We start from the raw sequence: 18,290 nt of genomic DNA on the forward strand, positions 1-18,290 counted from the left end.
TGCTCCTATGTACAAGAATATAACTACTATAATACTGCTCCTATGTACAAGAATATAACTACTATAATACTGCTTCTATGTACAAGAATATAACTACTATAATACTGCTCCTATGTACAAGAATATAACTACTATAATACTGCTCCTATGTACAAGAATATAACTACTATAATACTGCCTCCTATGTACAAGAATATAACTACTATAATACTGCCTCCTATGTACAAGAATATAACTACTATAATACTGCCTCCTATGTACAAGAATATAACTACTATAATACTGCTCCTATGTACAAGAATATAACTACTATAATACTGCTCCTATGTACAAGAATAGAACTACTATAATACTGCTCCTATGTACAAGAATAGAACAACTATAATACTGCTCCTATGTACAGAAATATAACTACTATAATACTGCCCCTATGTACAAGAATATAACTACTATAACACTGCCTCCTATGTACAAGAATATAACTACTATAATACTGCTCCTATGTACAAGAATATAACTACTATAATACTACCTCCTATGTACAAGAATATAACTACTATAATATTGCTCCTATGTACAAGAATATAACTACTATAATACTGCCTCCTATGTATAAGAATAGAACTACTATAATACTGCTCCTATGTACAAGAATAGAACTACTATAATACTGTCTCCTATTTACAAGAATACAACTACTATAATACTGCCTCCTATGTACAGAAATATAACTACTATAATACTGCTCCTATGTACAGAAATATAACTACTATAATACTGCCCCTATGTACAAGAATATAACTACTATAACACTGCCTCCTATGTACAAGAATATAACTACTATAATACTGCTCCTATGTACAAGAATATAACTACTATAATACTACCTCCTATGTACAAGAATATAACTACTATAATATTGCTCCTATGTACAAGAATATAACTACTATAATACTGCTCCTATGTACAAGAACATAACTACTATAATACTGCCTCCTATGTATAAGAATAGAACTACTATAATACTGCTCCTATGTACAAGAATAGAACTACTATAATACTGCTCCTATGTACAGAAATATAACTACTATAATACTGCTCCTATGTACAAGAATATAACTACTATAATACTGCTCCTATGTACAAGAATATAACTACTATAATACTGCTCCTATGTACAAGAATATAACTACTATAATACTGCCTCTATGTACAGGAATATAACTACTATAATACTGCCTCCTATGTATAAGAATAGAACTACTATAATACTGCTCCTATGTACAAGAATAGAACTACTATAATACTGCTCCTATGTACAGAAATATAACTACTATAATACTGCCTCCTATGTACAAGAATATAACTACTATAATACTGCTCCTATATACAAGAATATAACTACTATAATACTGCTCCTATGTACAAGAATATAACTACTATAATACTGCTCCTATGTACAAGAATATAACTACTATAATACTTCTCCTATGTACAAGAATATAACTACTATAATACTGCCTGCTAGGTACAGGAATATAACTACTATAATACTGCCTCCTATGTACAAGAATATAACTACTATAATACTGCTCCTATGTACAAGAATATAACTACTATAATACTGCCTCCTATGTACAAGAATATAACTACTATAATACTGCTCCTATGTACAAGAATATAACTACTATAATACTGCCTCCTATGTACAAGAATATAACTACTATAATACTGCTCCTATGTACAGAAATATAACTACTATAATACTGCAGCTATGTACAGAAATATAACTACTATAATACTGCCCCTATGTACATAGGCTGTTGTACGATGATTCAGGAGGACTTTTGGTTGCAGTAGAGATGATTGATGACAGGGCGGTATAGTGACACTCCGGGGCCCGGTAGCCGCTGTGTGGATACATCGTGCTGTAGAAAAGGCGGTTTGTTCTCCACAGAAGCCCTCCTCTTGCTGGATGTGTAGGACGGGTGGTGACCTTTATTAGGTTTGGCACACTTTGTATGGAACTGGCAAGAGAGACCTTGTAACAACGAGTCCTGGGCCAAACCAAACAGCAGGTCCTTCCCATCCTTACTCCTTAAGCCGCAGACGGTTCCTCATGTCCGCAGGCTGGAGGCCCAGGAGTTAAACCCGGCGGCTGTGACCTGGATGAATGTCCATGTGTGTAACGTAAGACCCGGGTAAGACTCGTACGTTGCGTGTTTTACCCAGAAAGATGGAATTTCTCCAGCTCGGGCCGAGGCGCGCTCTGTTATGTTAGGAGGGAGTTACAATAACTGTGTATTTAGGTGAAATATGATAATGGTTACATTGTAGCCAATAACTGTGAAATGAGACGAGACCGACACTAACCAGACCTAGGACAGTGCTTACATGGATGAAAACAAATATTCCATAGGAACGCTTGAGACCAGAGCTATTCATAGGACGCTCTCCTCAGATGACTGCAGGGAGACATTACTTCCTCCAAAAATACTGCTGAGGAGGAGACATTACTTCTAAATGTAACACAAGAGACCGTAACTTCTGACTTCCCCTATAAAAGGCATGGAGAAACGTTTCCGCCAGATAGTCACCTATAAGGAGACACAACCGCCAGGACAATGCTTCCTCCAATGAGACATTACTTCCTTCAAGTCGCTTCTAAGGAGGACATTTCTTGTAGGACACTGCAGAGGAGGACATCCTCCATGAGGTCTATTCCTCCAAGACGAGACATTGTCTGTCTGGAGGGAGATGATGAAAACCTTACTTCCCCATAGACACCGACCTCAGAGACAAATTACTGTCTCCAAGACAGGACGGCATTGAAGGGACATTTCCATGATGACCTCTAAAGGCGGTATTACATCGGCCGATTGTCGGACAGATCATCGGTATCAAGCGTTTGTAGGAATGAAGCTCGTTAGCGATGTTCTGCCTGTGTAATACAACCGCCAATTACCTGCTCGCTCCCCGGGCAGTCCAGATTCCGTTTTCCGACAGCAGATCATACCGTCCAATCACAAACTGCCACCGGCAAACAACTAGACAGTATGGGGGCGAGCCACAGCATTGGCGATCATTCATCCCTATACTGTGGAGGAGAGCACAGCTTGTAACAGCAGCGGTCTTCTCCACTGACGAGCAGCAGAATGTCAGAAAGAAACTCATGGTCCTTATCACTGTATACAAGAAGATGTATAACTTATACCAGCTGTACATATATAATTATATACAGGAGATGCCCAGGTTATACCAGCATGGTCCATATCACTATATACAGGAAGATGTATAGCTTATACCAGCTGTATATATATAATTATATACAGGAGATGCCCAGGTTATACCAGCATGCTCCATATCACTATATACAAGAAGATGTATAACTTATACCAGCTGTACATATATAATTATATACAGGAGATGCCCAGGTTATACCAGCATGGTCCATATCACTGTATACAAGAAGATGTATAACTTATACCGGCTGTACATATATAATTATATACAGGAGATGCCCAGGTTATACCAGCATGCTCCATATCACTATATACAAGAAGATGTATAACTTATACCAGCTGTACATATATAATTATATACAGGAGATGCCCAGGTTATACCAGCATGGTCCATATCACTATATACAAGAAGATGTATAACTTATACCGGCTGTACATATATAATTATATACAGGAGATGCCCAGGTTATACCAGCATGGTCCATATCACTGTATACAAGAAGATGTATAACTTATACCGGCTGTACATATATAATTATATACAGGAGATGCCCAGGTTATACCAGCATGCTCCATATCACTATATACAAGAAGATGTATAACTTATACCGGCTGTACATATATAATTATATACAGGAGATGCCCAGGTTATACCAGCACGCTCCATATCACTATATACAAGAAGATGTATAACTTATACCAGCTGTACATATATAATTATATACAGGAGATGCCCAGGTTATACCAGCATGGTCCATATCACTATATACAAGAAGATGTATAACTTATACCGGCTGTACATATATAATTATATACAGGGGATACCCAGGTTATACCAGCATGCTCCATATCACTATATACAGGAAGATGTATAACTTATACCAGCTGTACATATATAATTATATACAGGAGATGCCCGGGTTATACCAGCATGCTCCATATCACTATATACAAGAAGATGTATAACTTATACCAGCTGTACATATATAATTATATACAGGAGATGCCCAGGTTATACCAGCATGGTCCATATCACTATATACAAGAAGATGTATAACTTATACCAGCTGTACATATATAATTATATACAGGAGATACCCAGGTTATACCAGCATGCTCCATATCACTATATACAAGAAGATATATAACTTATACCAGCTGTACATATATAATTATATACAGGAGATACCCAGGTTATATCAGCATGCTCCATATCACTATATACAAGAAGATGTATAACTTATACCAGCTGTACATATATAATTATATACAGGAGATGCCCAGGTTATACCAGCATGGTCCATATCACTACATACAAGAAGATGTATAACTTATACCAGCTGTACATATATAATTATATACAGGAGATGCCCAGGTTATACCAGCATGGTCCATATCACTATATATAAGAAGATGTATAACTTATACCAGCTGTACATATATAATTATATACAGGAGATGCCCAGGTTATACCAGCATGGTCCATATCACTATATACAGGAAGATGTATAACTTATACCAGCTGTACATATATAATTATATACAGGAGATGCCCAGGTTATACCAGCATGCTCCAAATCACTATATACAAGAAGATGTATAACTTATACCAGCTGTACATATATAATTATATACAGGAGAAACCCAGGTTATACCAGCATGCTCCATATCACTATATACAAGAAGATGTATAACTTATACCAGCTGTACATATATAATTATATACAGGAGAAACCCAGGTTATACCAGCATGCTCCATATCACTATATACAGGAAGATGTATAACTTATACCAGCTGTACATATATAATTATATACAGGAGATGCCCAGGTTATAGCAGCATGCTCCATATCATTATATACAAGTAGATGTATAACTTATACCAGCTGTATATATATAATTATATACAGGAGATGCCCAGGTTATACCAGCATGGTCCATATCACTATATACAAGAAGATGTATAACTTATACCAGCTGTACATATATAATTATATACAGGAGATGCCCAGGTTATACCAGCATGCTCCATATCACTATATACAAGAAGATGTATAACTTATACCAGCTGTACCTATATAATTATATAGGAGATGCCCAGGTTATACCAGTGTTCTGCACATGACCGTGCACACACCCGGCGGTCACTTACCTCTCTGCGGGCTGCGTCCTGCTCGCTGGCTCTGGCTACGATCTAATGAACCGGATTCAGAGATAAATGGGCGACTTCTGGGCTTTGCTTCTGCTGTAAATAAAAGAAATGAGGACGGATGAGAAGATACAGTGTATCAGGTACAAAGTTCTAAGGGTTAATGAGGGAAAAGCAACATGGTCGCCCCCTGGTGGTGGGGTACATGAGTTATTACATACCAGCTGATCTATTAAAGGGCCGGTGTCACGTACACAGTAATTATATTGGGAAAAGTTCTTATAAATTTTTAATAGAGATTAAATTTTTTTTGCATTATCAAGATCTCTGCTTGCTGTCAGAAAAATGTAAAGTTACACTTCCTCTATTATTCAAGCTGCACAGTCTCCATCATGTATGAAGTTACATAATCCTGCCAGGTCGCAGCGTTATTAACTCCCTCTCTTGTCTCGCATCACTTTAGATTGTAAGCTCCTATGGTCAAGGCTCTCACTGCTTTCTCTCACTGTTACATTATAGCATGTATACATCATTGCACTGGTCATATCTGCATGAACTGGTTGTACTGGTTACATTAATATGACCTGAGCCACATGATGTGTTATACTCCAGTCACATCAAGAGCTGCATTCACAATTCTGCTAGTACATCATGTCCAAAACACCAGTCACATCCAGAGCTGCATTCACAATTCTGCTAGTACATCATGTCCAAAATTCCAGTCACATCCAGAGCTGCATTCACAATTCTACTAGCACGTCATGTCCAAAATCCCAGTCACATCTAGAGCTGCATTCACAACTCTGCTAGTACATCATGTCCGATAACCCAGTCACATCCAGAGCTGCATTCACAATTCTGCTAGTACGTCATGTCCAAAATCCCAGTCACATCTAGAGCTGCATTCACAACTCTGCTAGTACATCATGTCCGATAACCCAGTCACATCCAGAGCTGCATTCACAATTCTGCTAGTATGCCATGTCCGATATACCAGTCACACCCAGAGCTGCATTCATAATTCTGCTAGTACATCATGTCCGATAACCCAGTCACATCCAGAGCTGCATTCAAAATGCTGCTGGTACGTCATGTCCAAAATCCCAGTCACATCCAGAGCTGCATTCACAACTCTGCTAGTACATCATGTCCGATATTCCAGTCACATCCAGAGCTGCATTCAAAATGCTGCTGGTACGTCATGTCCAAAATCCCAGTCACATCCAGAGCTGCATTCACAACTCTGCTAGTACATCATGTCCGATATTCCAGTCACATCCAGAGCTGCATTCAAAATGCCGCTGGTACGTCATGTCCAAAATCCCAGTCACATCCAGAGCTGCATTCACAACTCTGCTAGTACATCATGTCCGATATTCCAGTCACATCCAGAGCTGCATTCAAAATGCCGCTGGTACGTCATGTCCAAAATCCCTGCATTCACAACTCTGCTAGTACATCATGTCCGATAACCCGTCACATCCAGAGCTGCATTCAAACTTCTGCTAGTACACAATGTCTGATACCCCAGTCACATCTAAAGCAGCACTTATAAATCTGTTGTTACATCGTCTCTTAGAATCAAGTCACACCCAAAGCTTTTTTGAGTGCAGCTCTGGATGTGACTGGAGGATACTCAATGCTTGCAGCTTTATTACCAGGTAACTGCGGGAAACGTGAGCGGGGTGATCACGTGGGGCGAGCGCTTACAATGGAGGCAGCTGGACGCCCATGACCGCAGTGGAGCAGATTGACACACGTTGTCCCCTGGGGTGTGTGGTCACCACCCCCTGCCCACAGCTACTCAGAGACCTCCAGACAAGAGGTGATTTGTGGGGGCCCCGTAAAACCGCAGCCCCCCGGGCCCTGATCCCTCACAACGGGCTCCTGTGTGCTGCTCCGAGCTGCCGAGGGCCAGGAAATGAAATAAACAAGTGGACTCCAGGCCTGAAGTAATTACCTGAGAGGCCTGCGCCCCTCACCGATGCCACCCACCCTCCTCCCATCACCTCGGGGTGACCCCAAGAACGTCCATAATATCCCTGCTTCTTGGTCTGATCTCAAGGACTCTATTAACCACGACCCGCCACATACCCACTGCACTTCCTCTCAACTTAAAGGGATGTTCCAGTCTGTACACCTTGTGTATCGAAACATCAACCTTCTCAAGATCTCCGTAACGTAAAATGACTTTGAATACATTCAGAGTCTGATACATTGTAACAAGCTGTCCAGGTTCTCCCCAGGGGCCCACAATACCGGACAATGCGGTACACCTCACGGCTATGCTGTTCTCCTCATCTCTTAAAGGGGTTACTGCATCACACGGCACCCTTAATGAGTCCCCCCAAAAGAGCTGTTGGGGTTGTAGTTGGGGAAGGGGGGGGGATGTTGAGATGTGTTGTTGTTGGAGGTCACTGTTGTGGTGGCTCATGTGGTTTGTTTTTGCTAAGGGTTGTTGTTGGGGGTCGTTATAGTTGGTTGTGGTTTGGATTTGTTACTGGGAGTCATTGTAGGTTGTTTTTGGGTCTGTTGTTATTGGTAGTTATTGTTGGGGCCGGGGGTCATTTTTGATTGTTGGTTGTTGTTGAGGACCGTTGGTATTGTTGGAGGTTGTTGTTGGGTTCATTGTTATTGGTTGTTCTTGGGGTCATTACTGTAGGTTGTTATTGTTGGAGGTCGTTGGCAGAGGTTGTTGTTGGGGGTCATTTTTGTTTGTTGTTGTTATTGGGGGTTGTTGTTGGGGGCCATTGTTGGGTTTGTTATTGGTGTTTTTTGGGGGTCATTACTGTAGGTTGTTATTGTTGGAGGTCGTTGGCAGAGGTTGTTGTTGAGGGTCATTTATGTTTGTTGTTGTTGTGATTGTTGTTGTTGGGGTCATTTTTGTTTATTGTTGTTGTGATTGTTGTTGTTGGGGGCCATTGTTGGGTTTGTTATTGGTTGTTCTTGGGGGTCATTACTATAGGTTGTTGTTGTTGGAGGTCATTTTTGCTTGTTGTTGTTGGGGGTTGTTGTTATTGGTTGTTGTTGGGGGTTGTTGTTCACTCATCTGCTCTGCAGTGACCACTACAGGAGAAATGCAATATGACATGTGCCCATTCAATCGACTCTCCATCCATAAGTGGACAGGGCGGATCCATCTGAGCTGCGGATTCTAAGGGCTCGTTCACACAGCAGAATCACACTTCAGAAAAATCTGTCATGTATTTATGGCGGAAAAAAAGCACAGTGTGAACCCGCCCTTAGCGCCTCTACCGTCTGCCTCATACAGGGAGTCCTAAGTGGGTGAATGTAACAGAATTGCCCAGATGACAGGACCTCTTTAACCCCTTATAGCGACGTGTCGCCTTTTGCAGGGCTGTCCGGAGAGCACCACGCCCACTTTTTTATACCAGCCATGAGCGGGGAGAAGCCGCAGTATGACGTCCTATGCATTATAGAAGAGACCGAAAAAATATATCATCACAACCCCGTACATAGAGTAAACTATCATCCGCTAAACAGTTAGAAAAAATGTAAAAGTTGCTGTTTTTTTTTTTTTTACATTGCCCCCCCAAAAAAAAAAAATTATAAAAATTAAAAAACTGCAACTTGTCCTTCTAAAAACAAGCCCTCAACTACATTCAACTACGATTAAAAAGTTACAGATCGTTTTGTTACATAAAAGTACTAAAACCTAAAAAACTAGACTTATTTGGGATACCCATATTTATAACCACCCAAGGAAATATATATATATATATTTATTTTTTTTTAAAGCAAAAAAAAAGGGGCAAAATTGTGTTTTTCTTGCATTAACCCCCTCCCCCCATCAAAAAATAAATAAAATTACTTAATGTTAATTTAAAAAAATGTAATGTAATACAACTTGTCCGGCACAAAAAAAAGAAAAACTAAAAAAGCAGCTATACAGTATACAAATATATATATATATATAAGCAATGGCAAGAAAAAAACGACAAGAAAAAAAAAGAAAAACAACTGCATCCAGATGAGCAGAATTAAACAGTTTTTTTTCCCGTCTATGGGCCGTTTTTTGCGTTCCGTATACGGAACCATTCATTTCAATGGTTCCGCCAAAAAAAACTGAATGTACTCCGCATGCATTCTGTTTCCGTATTTCCGTTTTTATGTTCCGTTGAAAGATAGAACATGTCCTATTATTGCCAGAAAATCACGTTCCGTCGCTCTTCTCAAGTCAATGTGTCCGCAAAAAAAAAAAAAACAGAACACATACGGAAATGCATCCGTAGGTCTTCTGTATCCGTTCCGTTTTTGCGGAACCGTCTATTGAAAATGTTATGCCGAGCCCAATTTTTTCTATGTAATTACTTTATATGGCCTCATGCACACGACCGTTGTTGTGTTCCGTTCCGCAAAATGGGGTTCCGTTGTTCCGTGATCCGCTTCCGTTTTTGTTTCCGTGTGTCTTACTTTATTTTTGGAGGATCACCAGACATGAAGGAAAGTAAAAAAAAATCTAAGTCAAGTTTGCCATGCAAATGATAGGAAAAAAACGGACGCGGACGCGGATGACAATCGTGCCTCCGCGTTTTTTCACGGTCCCAGTGACTTTAATAGGTCCGCGAACCGTTTTCCGTGAAAAAAATAGGACAGGTTATATTTTTTTGACGGACTGGAACCACGGATCACGGATGTGGATGACAAACGGTGCATTAGCCGAGTTTTCCACGGACCCAATGAAAGTCAATGGGTCCGCCGAAAATCACGAAAAACGGAACAACTGACACGGAATAAAACAACGGTCGTGTGCATGAGGCCTTAGGCATACGGAAAAACGGAACAGAAACGGAAACACAATGGAAACAAAAATGGAACAACGGATCCGTGAAAAACGGACCGCAAAACACTGAAAAAGCCATACGGTCGTGTGCGAGAGGCCTAACAATAATAATAATTCAGTGAAATAATTTTACATAAAAGAACAAAACATTTCCCGGGCTTCCTCGGCGTTTAAAGAGTTAAACTGAGAGACAAGAATCGAGGCTCCATCACTGACAACATGAAAAGGCCTCTGACAACCTCCATTATCAAAGGATCATGAAAGGAGAAAATCCCCTTCAAAGCCGAGGCTGGAATGTAACACATGAGAGTGCGCGCTGTGTGCGCTGACGGGAAGGATTGTGTCACCCGGCCGCCGCTCACCGCCAAGTGCACAATGCCTCGACAAATAGGCTGAGGGGACGCGGTCCGTGAATGAGGGGTCCTGGCACACACCCCCCCCCCTGCCTGCTTTATGCCAGGGCAGGCTAATCCCTTCCTACACACAGGCCATTCATCAGACGCTTTCAAGTTCACCGCCATTTCAGCCAGGACGAGCGCCGCGCAACAAAGCGATGGACTGGGAACTGCCGAGTCTCGCCCCGTCAAGCTGCGACGGATGGCGACTCCAGGGCGTTCAATGCCGATCATATCATGAATAAATACGGCGCCAGGGTCACTCTTCTCACAATGATTTGGCGCAATTTTCATGCAAATTCTATTTGCCTTCACAAGTAGCGACATCTAGACGGTGGCGGCGGGAGAACGTGTCACACAGATCGCCACGGTGGAGGACGGAGTTTCGTTCCATCACTTTTGATGGCACCTGGTGTCTATTATTGCTCTTGGCGAACATTTTTGACCACATCAGGCAATAAGTAGAGAAATCGGTTGCATCATCCAATCGCGCTTGTGAATTTGCACCATAATGAATGGAACGCAACAAAGCATTGCATGCTCGGAGCTACAGGCAGCGTACAAGACGCTTTACTGCAAAGCAACACAATACTGCTCGCTTACATTGGCGTTAATTTATTTGCATTTGGCGCAACCACGCAAATTGTTCACGGCATTACTTTGACTTATTTTTTTCGTATATGAGATGTAAAAAGGCATAAAGCGCACAACACCTGCGACGTGGTTCTCCTGCCCCTTACGATGCCACTTGCTAAATGTGTTGGTTCTTACATTGCACTACATGTTCTTGCTGTAGGGGGCGCACTTTACTCCCTGCTGCAGCCATAGAATACAATGTACCTCACCGACTGAGAGGCCCAATCACTGAAAGATTAATGGTAACACATAATAGACGGATACAAAACAGCAGTGATATTTATAGAGGGATGTAGCGAAAATTACATGACCTGCGGGTAATCGCACTGCAAGTTCAGAAGCGGAGAAAAGTCAATACGTCTCCACGTCCTAGTAGAAAAGTCATTTCCACCATAGACAAACAGCGATCCGTGAGACGGAACAATCCTGTTATATACTGCAACTTATATCTCAGGAAGAACGAACAATTTATAATTAGATTTCTCCTGCTTATCGTCTATTAACTAAAAGGAGAAGAAGGGGAAGGGAACTGACAAACATCTGAACATGTCTGACTTAGGGCTCCTTCACACGAACGTTTTTTGCGTTCCGTATAAGGGCCGTATACGGAACCATTCATTTCAATGGTTCCGCAAAAAAAAAAGGAATGTACTCCGTCTGCATTCCGTTTCCGTTCAAAGATAGAACATGTCCTATAATTGCCTGCAAATCACGTTCCGTGGCTCCATTCAAGTCAATGGGTCCGCAAAAAAAAAAACGGAACACATACGGAATGTACTCCGTATGTCTTCTGTATCTGTTCCGCTTTTGCAGAACCATCTATTAAAAAATGTTATTCCCAGCCCAATTCTTTCAATGTAATTACTGTATACTGTATATGCCATACGGAAAAACGGAATGGTACCGGAAACACTACTGAAACAAAAAACGGAAAAACGGATCATGGAAAAACGACCAGCAAAACACTGAAAAAACCATACGGTCGTGTGAACAAGGCCTTATACACGTACAAAATCAATAACTACTAAAATACTGCCTCCCGTATGCAAAAATTAAACAGCTATAATACTGCCTCCTATGTACAAGAATATAACTACTATAATACTGCTCCTATGTACAGGAATATAACTACTATACTACTGCTCCTATGTACAAGAATATAACTACTATAATACCGCTCCTATGTACAAGAATATAACTACTATAATACTGCTCCTATGTACAAGAATATAACTACTATAATACTGCTCCTATGTACAAGAATATAACTACTATAATACTGCCTCCTATGTACAAGAATATAACTGCTATAATACTGCTCCTATGTACAAGAATATAACTACTATAATGCTGCCTCCTATGTACAGGAATATGACTACTATAATACTGCCTTCTATGTACAAGAATATAACTACTATAATACTGCTCCTATGTACAAGAATATAACTACTATAATACTGCTCCTATCTACAAGAATATAACTACTATAATACTTCCTCCTATGTACAGGAATATAACTACTATAATACTGCTCCTATGTACAAAAATATAACTACTATAATACTGCTCCTATGTACAGGAATATAACTACTATAATACTGCTCCTATGTACAAGAATATAACTACTATAATACTGCTCCTATATACAAGAATATAACTACTATAATTCTGCTCCTATGTACAAGAATATAACTACTATAATACTGCTCCTATGTACAAGAATATAACTACTATAATACTGCTCCTATGTACAAGAATATAACTACTATAATACTGCCTCCTATGTACAAGAATATAACTACTATAATACTGCTCCTATGTACAAGAATATAACTACTATAATACTGCTCCTATGTACAAGAATATAACTACTATAATACTGCCTCCTATGTACAAGAATATAACTACTATAATACTGCTCCTATGTACAAGAATATAACTACTATAATACTGCTCCTATGTACAAGAATATAACTACTATAATACTGCCTCCTATGTACAAGAATATAACTACTATAATACTGCCTCCTATGTACAAGAATATAACTACTATAATACTGCTCCTATGTACAAGAATATAACTACTATAATACTGCTCCTATGTATAAGAATATAACTACTATAATACTGCCTCCTATGTACAAGAATATAACTACTATAATACTGCCTCCTATGTACAAGAATATAACTACTATAATACTGCTCCTATGTACAAGAATATAACTACTATAATACTGCTCCTATGTACAGGAATATAACTACTATAATACTGCCTCCTATGTACAAGAATATACTACTATAATACTGCTCCTATGTACAAGAATATAACTACTATAATACTGCCTCCTATATACAAGAATATAACTACTATAATACTGCTCCTATGTACAAGAATATAACTACTATAATACTGCTCCTATGTACAAGAATATAACTACTATAATACTGCTCCTATGTACAGGAATATAACTACTATAATACTGCCTCCTATGTACAAGAATATAACTACTCTCACACCTGGACACCAGGCATCGCCTCTTCTTTTCCTCTCCTCTTATTTTAACCGCTGAAGTCAAATAAACAAGTTTTTGCTTTAATTATGGATTTTGCTTCCTTTCTTTAAACTTTTGGAGGCAGCAGGTTCCCCGGGGATGAGGCAGAGGCACGAAATTCTGCTGACGGGAGACGTGTGCATTCTCTTCAGATCCAGCGCGTCCCTGAAAACCTTCCCAATGTCATCATTACAACATGGAAACAGACAGCTATGTCGTCTGCTGCCGATTATGTGCAGGTCTCGGCCAGCAGCCGCCCCGTGTGGGGTGAGTAATACCGTAAGATCACCTACTATCATTTTATATAAATCAGCCCCCCTACCCCCATCCGCTCCTTGAAGTATAGAACTGTAGATCGGAAGATTTTTGCGGTCTCCAGTAATGGTTGGCACCTTTTTTCTCCATAATCCCTGAATGGTCCATACTCTTCTCACTGGTTCATGTGGGGTAGGGTCGGCCATGACAGATTATATGGGATTCCAACTCAGTGTCTTCTGCACCCAACATAAGACAGGGCTTCCGTTATATAATTGCTTGTATGATTCCACGGCAAAAGAGAGTCCTTGCCCGTCTGGGCTGTAACTATATACAGCAGTTACTTCCCCTAGGTACTCCAACTCAAACGGGGGGATCCGGCTCACACAGCCGGTAGGTCATGCAGCTTCCAGGCGCTGACACTGACAGAGCATTTCAGCCACGTATGTATCCCAACAGTAGCCTCAGGCTAGGAGAATACCTTGTACTGGAGTGTGGGGGGAATGACAGGTCCCACTTCCAAACTACATGCCATTCCATTAAAATCCAGCCTATGAAATAAATTAATATGGGGTTAGCCGCAATTTTTATTTTTTATTTCTAATGACCCTCTGACCCCCTTTCTTAAGAATTTTAACAGGGATAATGCTGTAAATATTTCTACCGCACCAACACTGCGCTCCCTGCGCTTCCCGGTGTAATTAGGTTGCGGGAACTTCCCAGATGACGTGCCATACATTTGGCAAATGATTCTAGCCTGGTTAAAACCTACAATGTACGTGGGTTTCACATGGAGTCCGGCTCTCAGGGGCGCTGTGAGCAGTCAGTGCCCAAGGCTGTCTGACTGCGCAGGCGCTACCAACATAGGTTGAAAGTTGAAACCCTTGTAGGTTGTAACCAAGCTAAATGTATGGCACGTCATCCTGGAATGCCCACAACCTAATTACACCAGCAAGCACAGCGCTGGCCCGGTAACAATATTTTTTGAAGGGACGGACCGTTAAAAAATTTAATTTGCAGATAAAACACCATTAAATAAAATGCTCAGCAAACCATGCTTTACTATGTTTTGCTGAAACAACACAGTTTTTTGGATTCTTTTTACCTTGCGCACCTGAGCCTTCTGGATGAGAGATACACCCCCTCTACTACTTACCATACACAGGGTTACTTACACTCACACTCTATATTGATTGATAGCGACACATTCACTGTGTCCTCTTTCTTGTCTGCTCAGTCTGTGTATGGGTCAGTCATCACTATAATTCTAGCATTCTATTCCTGGAACCGGAGACTGATCAGCTATAGGCACACAAAAGGAGATGACATCATGGGCTCCCAAATGCGCAGACAAGTTTCCCATGTCCCACATCTTTATCAAATACTGTCCTCCCCTGTTCCAGCACTTCTCGCTGAGATATGTATTAGCTTAGGGGGTCTGGGATTTGAGTTTGTGTAGGGGGTCTGGTCTGGAATATGTATACAGTGGGGTTTGGTCTGGGGTCTGTATATAGGGGTCTGGTCTAAGGTCTGTATACAGGGGGTCTTCACTAAGGTGTGTATACAGAGGTCTGGTATGGGGTCTGTATACAGTGGGGTTTATTCTGATTTTTGTATACAGTGGGGTCCTGCCTGGGGTATGTATAAAGTGGGGTCTGTATATAGTGGGGTCTGCTCTGAAGTCTGTATACAATGGGGTCTGGTATGAGGTCTGTATATAGTTGGGTCTGTTCTATGGTCTGTATACAGTGGGGTCTGTATACAGGGGGTCTGATCTGGGGTCTGTATACAGAGGTCTGATCTGAGGTCTGTATACAGGGGTCTGGTCTGAGGTCTGTATATAGTGGGGTCTGGTCTGAGGTCTGTATAGAGCGGGTCTTGGCTGGGGTCTGTATACAGAGGTCCGGTCTGAGGTCTGTATACAGTGGAGTCTGGTCTGGGGTCTGTATACAGAGGTCTGGTATGGGGTCTGTGTACAGTGGGGTCTTTATACAGAGGTCCGGTCTGGGGTCTGTATACAGAGGTCTGGTATGAGGTCTGTATACAGTGGAGTCTGGTCTGGGGTCTGTATACAGAGGTCTGGTATGGGGTCTGTGTACAGTGGGGTCTTTATACAGAGGTCCGGTCTGGGGTCTGTATACAGAGGTCTGGTATGAGGTCTGTATACAGTGGAGTCTGGTCTGGGGTCTGTATACAGAGGTCTGGTCTGAGGTCTGTATACAGGGGTCTGGTCTGAGGTCTGTATATAGTGGAGTCTGGTCTGGGGTCTGCATACAGAGGTCTGGTATGAGGTCTGTATACAGTGGAGTCTGGTCTGGGGTCTGTATACAGCGGGTCTTGGCTGGGGTCTGTATATAGAGGTCTGGTATGAGCTCTGTATACAGGGGGTCTGATCTGGAGTCTGTATACAGTGGAGTCTGGTCTGGAGTCTGTATTACTTTATGTGTCTGGTCTGTTTTAGTTTAGAGGGTCTGCAGACTTTATATGTCTAATGAGTCTAAATTGAGGTCTTTAGTTATTTGGGGGTTCTGGTTTGGGTTCTGCATGTCAGGGTTCTGGTCTGGAGTCTGTATCGGCTCAGTGGATGTCGTCTGGGGTCTGCATTAGTTTTCTGGGGTCTAGTCATAGGGGGTTCTGATCTGGGCTCTTTATTAGTTTAGGGGTCTTGACCATGATCTGAATTAGTTTAAGGGTTTGTATTTGTCTTAGGGTTCTTTATTGTCTGTGTTTAGGGGGTCTGTATGTAGTGGCTCTAATTTGGGGTCTGTATCATTTCAGGAGTTCTGCTCTGATAGCGGTATTTATGGGGTCTGCTTTAGAGGGTCTGTGATCTGTTTTTGTCTGAGGTCTTAACAGTTTGGGGAGTTTTTTATTCTGTATGGCAGGCTTTTGGTCTGGGGTCTGTATTAGTTTAGGTGGTGTAGTCTAGGGTCTGTATTAGTTGAGGGGCTTGGTCTGGAGTCTGTATCAGTTTAGGGTGTGTGGCCTGGGGTCTGTATTAGTTCAGGAGGTCTGGTCTGGAGTCTGTACCAGCTAAGGGGCTTGGTCTGGGGTCTGCATCAGTATAGGGGGTCTGGTCTGGGGTATGTGCTAGAGTGAAGGACTGTATTTGTCTAGGGTTTCTGGTCTGGGGTCTAGTCTTGGGTCTGTGACAGTTAATGGTTGTCTGGTCTGGGGTCAGTATCAGTTTAAGGTGTCTGGTCCAGGAAATGTATGAGTTTAGGGGGTCTGGTCTGCTGTCTGTATCAGTTTAGGGGGTCTAGTCTGTGGTTTGTATCAGTTTAGGGGGTCTAGTCTGTGGTCTGTATCAGTTTAGGAGGTCTGAATTAGTTTAGGGGGTCTGTATTAGTTTAGGGGGTCTGGTCTGGGGTCTGTGTCAGTTTAGGGGGTCAGGTCTGCTGTCTGTATTAGTTTAGGGGGTCTGGTCTGTGGTTTGTATCAGTTTAGGGGGTCTAGTCTGTGGTCTGTATCAGTTTAGGGGGTCTGAATTAGTTTAGGGGGTCTGTTCTGGGGTCTGTGTTTGTTTAGTGTGTCTGGTCTGCTGTCTGTATTAGTTTAGGGGGTCTAGTCTGTGGTCTGTATTAGTTTAGGGGGTCTGAATTAGTTTAGGAGGTCTGAATTAGTTTAGGGGGTCTGTATCAGTTTAGGGGGTCTAGTCTGTGGTCTGTATTAGTTTAGGGGGTCTGAATTAGTTTAGGGGGTCTGTATCAGTTTAGGGGGTCTAGTCTGTGATCTGTATCAGTTTAGGGGGTCTGTATTAGTTTAGGGGGTCTGTTCTGGGGTCTGTGTCAGTTTAGTGCATCTGGTCTGCTGTCTGTATCAGTTTAGGGGGTCTAGTCTGTGGTCTGTATCAGTTTAGGGGGTCTGAATTAGTTTAGGGGGTCTGTTCTGGGGTCTGTGTCAGTTTAGTGCATCTGGTCTGCTGTCTGTATCAGTTTAGGGGGTCTAGTCTGTGGTCTGTATCAGTTTAGGGGGTCTGAATTAGTTTAGGGGGTCTGTATCAGTTTAGGGGGTCTAGTCTGTGATCTGTATCAGTTTAGGGGGTCTGTATTAGTTTAGGGGGTCTGTTCTGGGGTCTGTGTAAGTTTAGGGGGTTAGGGGGTCTGAATTAGTTTAGGGGGTCAGTATTAGTTTAGGGGGTCTGGTCTGGGTTCTATCAGTTTAGGGGGTCTGTATTAGTTTAGGGGGTCTTTATTAGTTTAGGGGGTCTGTATCAGTTTAGGGGGTCTAGTCTGTGGTCTGTATCAGTTTTAGGGG

At 41.6% G+C, this 18,290-nt stretch overlaps 1 protein-coding gene across 5 annotated transcripts in view; it reads right to left on the reverse strand.

Annotated features, from left to right (window-relative positions):
* The window catches only part of CNTFR (ciliary neurotrophic factor receptor), a 379,375-nt gene that overhangs the window by 127,870 nt on the left and 233,215 nt on the right, over window positions 1-18,290 (reverse strand). For all 5 annotated transcript variants that reach the window (XM_040420848.1, XM_040420844.1, XM_040420847.1 and 2 more), the window contains one exon: window positions 5,395-5,487. In XM_040420848.1, coding sequence (XP_040276782.1) covers window positions 5,395-5,487 — 93 coding nt within the window. The remainder of the gene's footprint in view (window positions 1-5,394; window positions 5,488-18,290) is intronic.

This window comes from Bufo bufo, chromosome 2 (assembly GCF_905171765.1).
Source record: "Bufo bufo chromosome 2, aBufBuf1.1, whole genome shotgun sequence".
NCBI classification, from domain to species: Eukaryota; Metazoa; Chordata; class Amphibia; order Anura; family Bufonidae; genus Bufo; species Bufo bufo.